At 40.9% G+C, this 8,973-nt stretch overlaps 1 protein-coding gene across 1 annotated transcript in view; it reads right to left on the bottom strand.

The window, feature by feature from the left end:
• Positions 1-579: 579 nt before the first annotated feature.
• Positions 580-8,973, bottom strand: part of LOC148128347 (vomeronasal type-2 receptor 26-like) — an 18,818-nt gene continuing 10,424 nt past the window's right edge. Inside the window, exons 2-6 of the mRNA XM_087935347.1 lie at positions 8,009-8,300; positions 5,119-5,952; positions 3,366-3,584; positions 2,570-2,699; positions 580-1,953 (exon numbers count right to left, since the gene is read on the bottom strand). Coding sequence (XP_087791473.1) covers positions 1,049-1,953; positions 2,570-2,699; positions 3,366-3,584; positions 5,119-5,952; positions 8,009-8,300 — 2,380 coding nt within the window. The 3' untranslated portion in view covers positions 580-1,048. The remainder of the gene's footprint in view (positions 1,954-2,569; positions 2,700-3,365; positions 3,585-5,118; positions 5,953-8,008; positions 8,301-8,973) is intronic.

Genomic DNA, 8,973 nt, shown 5'->3' with positions numbered 1-8,973 from the left:
TTTCTGGGAGGGCCGAATGTCATCCTTCAAGATTTTCTCCCTTTGTTTTGCTTCGGTTGTCATAAGTAATGGGGGAGGAGGGGGGAATGGTTATGGGAACTGAGCTGGAGGTGTTACAAACCAGAACTCTATAAACTGGGTGTGTGTGTACATTCTTGCTTAGGTTTCTATCCTATGCTATGAGCAGCTGCAACCCTTTACCAAACTATGTCAATGTCAATGGACAGAAGCCTCATCACCACCAGGAGATGCCCACATGATGATATACACAACTTTTAATTGGATAAGCCAATTGAACTATTGGGGGTGGGAACATTGCCATTACTTTGTGTATGTATTTTCTCAGATTCAGAATTCTTTTGTTGCTACCACTTGATTTCCAGTAAAAGATATCTTTTCTCTGATTAATGGAGTCTAAGTATTTCTTTCTTGGATTTTGAATCCAGCGGACATTCATAATAATTGAAAAAGGAGAATAAAGTAATAAGCATAATAAGGGTAAGAAACTCTCATTAATGTCTACATGACCTTGTTTATTAATAAAATATGTCTGACAATTAATAGTAAAATAATGTGCCTCATGTAAATTCTAGAACTTTTTAATGTAAAACAACTTCTAATACTGGATTGAATGTAAAAATTAGTAAAAACTCAACAAAGCCTCAAAGATCTACAGAAATGAGCATGCTTAAAAACTCTGGCAGTGAATGTAACCCAAAATGTATTTAAAGATTCATCTGATGAAAATAAAGTGGGAAACTGTCATGGTGGAAATGAATATTCACATCCTTAAAATATGTGTTTATTTCCAAGTTGATTGCAGGGCCTCAGGGAGGGACAAATGGAACCAATAAAAAAACAAAGTGTGGGTGATGGTTGCTGATTAAGAGATAGCTTGTGGTTAGTTATTTCATTTGATTTCCAATTATTTAATGGACAAAACCCTCCTTCATTTCATCACTCTTTAGAAATCAGATCAAATACGAATAAATTAATAAATAAAAATCCCAAAATCAAAATAAAAGTTCCCAATTCCCATATATATAGATCAGAGATTCTTCTGTCTCATTATATTCTCTCTACAGTTGAGATGGGGCCTCAGTAGGATAATGTAGCATTTGGGGAAAAAGATACAAACCAAGAGACCAGTCCCAGAGGCCAAGATGGAGAAGATCTCCACAGCCACCATGGACTTCCCTTTGGTGCTCAGATAGGTGGGAAGGAATGAGATCCAAACACTGCAAAAGACCAGCATGCTGAAAGTAATGAACTTGGCTTCGTTAAAGCTGTTGGGCAAATTCCTAGCCAAAAAGGCCACTGTGAAACTGATGAGGGCCAGGAAACCCAGGTAAGCGAGGACAGCATAAAACATCAAAGCTGAGCCTTCATTACATTGCAAGATGGCCTCTCCTACCAAAGAGTGGAAGTCCAAATTAGGAAATGGGGGAGAGGTAAGCAGCCAGGTGATACAAAGAACTGCTTGGACCAGGGGACAGGCTAAGACAATGGAGTTTGTCAGTGGTTTTCCTAAGAGTTTCCTTGCACTGTTCCCTGGTTTGGTGGCCATGAAGGCCAGAACCACCATGACCGTTTTTGCCAAGACAGAGGAAACTGCAAGGGAAAAGAGGATGGCAAAGGCAGTTTGTCGAAAGAGACAGGTGAGGTTCCTGGGTCGACCAATGAAGAGGAAGGAACAGAGGAAGCAGAGCAGGAGGGAGACCAGGAGGATGTAGGTGAGATGTCTATTGTTGGCCTTGACAATTGGTGTTTCATGATGTTTAAGGAAAACTGCCAGAACTGCCAGAGTGATCACAGCCAGAGAAAGTGTGAGCAAAGCTAAAGCATATCCCAAGGGATCTTGATAGGCAAGGAAGTGGAGCTTCTTGGCAATGCACTGGACCTTGTCCTTGTTGGGATATTGGTCTTCTGGGCAGGGATCACAGGAAGCTGCATCTGAAATCAAGAGTCATTTTACATTTGGTGATATATCAAAAAGAGCTAATCATCCTTTAATACCGATAACCCTGGGGATACATCATCCAGAAGCACAGGATGTTTTCAGCCCTTTGGCTCAATTCCTCTGCTTTGTATTTTACATCTATTCATTCACTCAGACTTTTTTTGCAGAGAAGGGCAGGCAGACAAACTGTAGCTAGATAGATCTTCTCTTTCTCCAATGGGCCTATCATTTTCCAGGGAGACTGATAGGTCTGACAGAAGAAAAACACCCGAAATAATAAACATTAAAGTTTGACACTCACACTCCTCTCCTTTATGAAAAGATTGGTAGCTGGATTTCCGAATGGGTTGTAAAGAGAAGGAGTAGAAAGTCTAGTAGGGAACACATGAATTGGGCCCTGAAACGACCCTGCATGAGAAGCAGGAAAGGTGGCTTGGGGGTGGAATTGAGAAGGGCAGGACAATTTTGATTTATAAACTCAGAGTTTCTGCTGAAAAGTATGAATAGGTTGAAAAATGTAATCTGCCAAAAATGACAAATAAGTTGATATTTGTTTCTACTGAATGGCTTCCTTCATCCTGGAAGATCAACGTTTAAAATGCGATTTACCTGTCTGATTAGAAACAGCCCCTTCGGGACAAGGGGCACAGTGGTAGCAGCAAACTTCCTTGCCTTCTGGAACGCTTCTCCTCTCTCCTGCCTGGCACCTCTTGATGCCACACCTGGCAAAGGGCACCTTCTAGAAGAGAAAAGAAAAATATGTGCCCTACTCACACATACACAGAAGTGTGTTTTAGAAAGTTCATTAATGTCCCTGGCAATTCCCTTCTCCCATCCTCAGAACTGTTGCAAATAAATCCAGCCACGAGCAGGATTTATTAATCTATTAATCCCAGGATGCTCTTGTCTTTTCTCTGCCCCACATGCTCTTGAATCAGAGGAGTTATCCAAGGGAGACATCACAAAAAATGAGAATTATTGTAGATGGCCTAAGCAACCAATTTCTTTCATTTATTCATTCAAACATTTCCGTATCCATCATAAGTATGTCTTCAAAAGGTATGGTTAACTAGCACGTAGCACAAACCAGGAAAAGTTACAAGGGCATTAAGACTAGTCCAAACTACCAATGGATGCTGGAGATTGGACTTGGCATGCAAAAGGAGGCTTGTGAATTGAGGTATAACATTTCTAAACCCAACTAACTGCATCCTGGGTTTCAAGCAGAATGTCTTCCTAATATCAACCTCTTTTGATCTCAAATATGTTACATGCAAAACAAATTTTTCATCAAATGGTTGGTCAAAGTTTTGACTCAGTAGACCTGTTTCCCAATTAGGATGATGTTTTGCATCCCAGGAAGAGAATAAGTCCTTTGCTGAATTTATTTGACCTTCCAGCTCACCTTTCTTGCCCAGACAATGGCATCAGAGTTGATGGTGAAATTCTGGCCTGGGGGAGCCCCTGGATGTATTTGTCCAACTGTCACAGGGACAAAAGATTGATTGGGGAGGAGAACCCAGTTGACAATGTCATAACGAGGAGATCCCAATCCATTTTCTGAGAAGGAGATTTCCTCTCCAGCACTGTTGTTGAACTGGACATTCCTCAAATAGGGAAGAATCTGAAAGAAAAAAGACACTCAGAAATTGGAGCAATTGGCTGAAAAACCCAATGGCTTCTATCATTGTGTGATGGCCACCATCTTAGCAGATTTGCATATATCTGAGACTCTAAAAGACTTTCCTCAGTGGAGATCTGAACAATCTGGGGTAACACCCAATTGTTAAGTACTTCCTCAAAACTTCCAATTATTCTCTTTCACGTTGGGCATTTTGTATCATGCCTTCTTTAGCTGCAGTTTCATGAGAATGATATCCACGTACAAGGATTTCAATGTATCATTTCAGAGAAAGAGTAGGGGAAGTGTGGAACCAAATTCCAGCAGGTTTGGGGGGGGTAGTCCTCAGTAACTGAATTTAAACTCACTTGGGATGAACACATCATCTGACAAAAATTAGAAATAAAATAAAAAATAAAAATAAAGAACAATTAAATGATTAAACAAATAAATTAAAAAGAAATAAAAAATGAATAAACTCAAAGAGAAGACTCAATGGACCAATAGGTCTTTTTCTGCAATTAGTTTTCTATGCTTCAAATTATTCTCCCTGTCAGGAAATTTTTCCTTAATTCTAGGTTGGGTCTCCTTTGACAATCTTCCATCCGTTAATTATTTTTTTTTGTAATTTTTTGTAATTTTTTGTAATTTTATTTAAAGTACATACAATTCATCTTCCATTTAACGGTGTGTCGCCTGGGTACAAATATCTTGTGCAATAACAATTAAAATTTATATCAATGTTCATTACGTATTAATTCTCTATTCTTATCTATTCTTATCTTATTAGTATATATAATATCTCTATTACCATAGCACTCCTCTTCTTAACATGTTTAATTCTATAAACCTCTTTTCTATATTTCACTAATCTATTAGTTATTTCTTTCCTCAAGCCTCTGGGAGGGTGAAAATGGCCTCCCCGGACTCTGCAGGCTTTGTGCAAGCTGGAAACAGGCCCATTTATGGCCTTCCCAAACTTCCGGAAGGCCCGTTTTTCACCCTCCTTGAGTCTCCACGTGCACCCTGAACTCACCTGCATCCCAAAGGGGCTGCGTGGGGACTCCTGGGAGGGGACGGGCCAGCCAGGAGTGGGATTTGGGGGTTCTCCGAGTTGCACAGAATCTTAGCTAGGGGCTCTCCTGAACCCCTGCGAACCCCCTGCAGCCCACCCTTGCTGAAAGGCCACACTTACCTTCAACTGCAGCCTCTGTGAAGAAAACAGCTGAGACGGGGCCAACCGCTCTGTGCTCTAAACAAAGGCAATAAAGGGCAGGAAAGAGCAGGGGCAGCGGGTGGGCCCACATGCACATTGCAGTGACCCGGTTCGGAGCCAGCTGATCCTCCCACCCTTGGTTGTGGTCTACTTTGTTGAATGCTTTGCTACAGTATTATTGTTTTCCTTTAAATATTTGCTGTTTTCATCTGCTTTCAGATGCAGTGATATGATACCATACAGATATTTAATCAGGAATTCGAAAAATACACATGGGGAGCTTCCTTTCTAAAGAACTGAAGAAAAAAATAAAGCAATTACCTGCCACGACTGGACATTTGAGATCCTCTCTCCAAGTCTCAGCATGGCTGGTCGCCTTCCGGATCCATGCACTGCATGCAATGCGTGTGCCAGAGCATAAATGGCATTGTAGATATTGTAGCTTTCCCCTCTCATGCTTGTTTCAAACAGGTAGGATGGCAGATTCTGTACATTCTCCTTTCCTGTACATAGTTTTTCCCCCTCTTCAGGGATATCATCTGGTTTGAGGATGCTGCAGCCAAAGACCCATTCCCACCATACACGGAGAAAGAAATCGCCTTGTGGGTTCAAAGGGTCCAAAGAGAGGAGAACACGGCTGAATTCTGAGACATCCCTGGTGTGGTCCTTAAAATGCAAAGCCCCATGGAAGGACTTTACAAAGTCTGACAAATATAGAGAGTGTACATTAAATTTCCAACTGGATGTAAAGATCCAAACATTCAGAAATGATGCATTTCCAAGCTTTTTATTAACCTCAGTAATTCTCCATATATTTGCAATAATATTGGAGTCTCCAAACATAATAATCACTTCATGTTTAGACCAAGTATTGAAAATATGGATTAATTTAGAATCTGAGGTAGCAGAAATTTCAGATTTCATCATTTCGGCGAAGGCCAGGCAAATCTCCTTCTCCTTCAGCATTGGCATCAGAGATGAGAGAAACCGTTCTCCATTATCATTGTCAGGGGCCACAAGCCCAACCCAGTTCCAGTAGAAATGCAGGAGCAGCTGGACTAAACCTTCACACTGAGCAGATTCCTTGGTATTAATCCGGAAGAAGGAAGGATAAACTCTTCTGTTTCCCTGAGAGAACTCAAAGCCAACACCGAGCTGGAGAAAAAATGAGAATCCTCTTTAAAGGACAAAGTACATTATAATGCTGACATTAAGGGTCCCCATTGTGTAGTTTATTACCCCACCAATCAGGTTCATCCACTTTGAGTGGCGGGCTTCACCTTCCTCCCTTCTTAGAAAGAGCCACCAGTTCCCTATTTTGCCTGGTTGTGATAAATCAGAAGTCAAAGGAACAAACCCTCAACTTGATACAGAGACTAAACTGCACTGAAAGGGGCAGAAAGATGATAAACTTCTGTGAAAGTCAGGAAGTGATTCCTTTTGGCAAGGACAGCATTTCAGAATTATATCATCCCTTTGCAGTTCTATAAAAAATATCATGACATATAAAATATAAAAATCAATTGAACTACAACATGGATTATTTAAGTCTGAAAATCTTGACCTCCCCATATCTTTGTTTTAATCTTTGGCTTCTGTGTGTGTTTCTGTTCTTTGTGTACTCCATACTGCATCTTATGGAGTCCCCTTACCAGGGGTGGGATTCTACCGGCTCTCACCTATTTGCTAGAACCTGTTGTTAACTTTCTAAGCAGTTGGGAGAATCTGTTGTTAGAAAAAATCTCCTTTTGTTTGTTCCACTTTACAGGGCTAATCCTGTAAGGAAGGCAGGAAGAAAACATTCTGGTGTTGTTTCTAGTCTAATCCTTATTGCCCTGCTTACAGAAACTGCCTCTCCATTAGCCCTTAGTACATTCTTGGCAGTACACCTAGAATTTATATCACCTGAGCTTCAGAGGTTTTTTTTTTCTTTCGCTGGTACTTTGCTGGGGCTTGACTTTTTTAAAGGGGAAGGGTTGTTTTAAGCTTTTTACACTTCTGTTGGGAGGAAATACTCTCTTGGAAATACTTCCAACTGGAATGCAATGATCAGCACTTTGAATAAAAAACTGGATAATGAAGCAGAGCTGCTGGAAAGAAGCTTTTAATGACAAGAAACCAAAATGAGTGACATTCAGCAAGGCTTCTTGGCTAGCTAGAAAGATTGACATTCAAACATGAGTCTACATACCCTTTTTGAGTTTTGGTCTAAAACTTCTTTTTAATGAAGTGTAATTCTATGCTCGGTGAGGTTTAATCCTGTGTTTATTGATGGGATAATTTTCCCTATTCAGCTTTGTTTGGAAAGAAAAAAGTTAATCTCTGTTTCTGAAAAGAAACTGGGTTGAGAAAGCTGGCTAGTTCCTGTGTCTATTTGTTCTGGTAATTGGTTTAACAAGTAACAGCTACTGTTGTGATTCAATTATTTGTATTGTGTTTGAATTTTTTCCTGCCTCATGGTTTCTTTTTCTATCTGGGGAGGGGGGGTGTTTGTCTTCCTTCACTGCTTTAGTGGTTCCAGACACTGTTCTTTCGGGGTGTACTTCCAAGGGGCAGGATGCAAGCTTGGCACTGATATTTTTACTGCCTTTCTGGGGGGGCATGTGATCTTTCCTTAAATCTGGATGATTTCCTTAGGATATCTTTTGAGATGAGTGAGAACAGCTGGTGTCTTTAAGTGGTGCAAATGGATATAAGGATTGCTTCTCCTGGGTGTACTCTTTCTGGAGAACTTAAATGACCTCTCTGCTAAAGGCTTTCACTTTAGGAGCAAGAGTTGGCTTCTGATAGTTATCATTGCATTTTAACTATTTTAATTCCTCAAGGTGTTCTGGCACCCTGCCTGATTTGTAATTCCGACTTGCAGATATTTTTAATCTAATGATTGGTATTTAGGGCAGCTCTTTTCAAGCAAAGACGCTTTTTGAATTTTCCTACAGGTACTCCTTGACTTACAACAGTTCATTTAGTGACCATTCAAAGTTACAATGGCACTGAAAAAAGTGACTTATGACTGTTTTTCACACTTATGACCATTGCAGAATCCCCACGGCCACAAGAGGCCAGTCAAGGAGAAGTGCCCCTCAATGTGAGTGATGTTGAGTTGGTCATGCCCGCCCAGTCACATGACCACCCAGCTACACCTATCCAATTGGTCATTAGGACAGAAAACTGGTTGTTAAATTATTTGAATCCCACCACTGCCCCTTACCTGTGGGACCTTGAAGAGGCTGAAGATGGAGGCCATCTGCCTCGAGGATTGGGCGTTGTCACCTCCAATGACAGAGAGCAGAGGGTCCTCTCCGTCACATTTGTAACCTGGGACCATTTGGCCTCGTGTGGAGAGCAGGGAGAGGCTGCATATGACAAACCTCCTCTCCAACTTGTGATTGTCATGGATGTGGAAGCCAAGGGTGATGTTGGGCAGGTGAATCAGATCCTTGTTCACCTGAATGACTGCAAACATGAAGGCCAGGAACTGCTGATAGTTTCTGAGTATGGGTCTATAGTGGGAAAAAGATTGGGGAACATTATAGGAAAGATCTTGTGTGCTGATGGAGTTGGCCTTTCCTTTTTTGTGTGTCCTTGGAGCAGTAAGTGAGAAGTTCCATTGGGCTGTTTGGGCTTCTTTAAGGATGTTCCTTGATTGTACTTGGATGGATTTTTGAGAAAGGAGAAAAGCCAGTCTGTCCTTATCCCAGATCATTTTATAGCCCTCTATTCTCTCTCCCTTCTTCTCTTTCCTTCAGTGGCTGAAATCCTCCCCAATTGCTTCTCTTCCTCCCTAATCATTTTCTTTCTCTCTCGGAGCAGCTTCTTCGGGTCTGAGGAGAAGACACCAATGAAGGCCACAGCTCAGATTTACTAACAGCCATTATTCACCAGCTCTGCTGATTCCTAAACTGAGGGGATTTTTGGGCAATACCCCACGCAGAAAAAAGTTTGAACATTTCTTTGAGCTTTTTTACTATGATTTTCTGTCCATATTAATATTATAGATCAACTTCTTCACTAGAGAACAAGAAAGGGAAAAGGAGGAGGAAGCAGTAGGTAGCAAAATGGTAATTAAAGAACCAAGAGAATAAAGAACAACAAGAACAATACATTCTAGATATAAAGTATAAACAATGGAAGAGGAAAAGAAATTAATCTCTATAAATATAAATGGACTAAACT

This window comes from Pseudonaja textilis, chromosome 1 (assembly GCF_049901715.1).
Source record: "Pseudonaja textilis isolate UNSWEBS1 chromosome 1, rPseTex1.2, whole genome shotgun sequence".
Classification (NCBI taxonomy): domain Eukaryota; kingdom Metazoa; phylum Chordata; class Lepidosauria; order Squamata; family Elapidae; genus Pseudonaja; species Pseudonaja textilis.
This window is presented reverse-complemented; position numbering and strand designations above follow the sequence as displayed.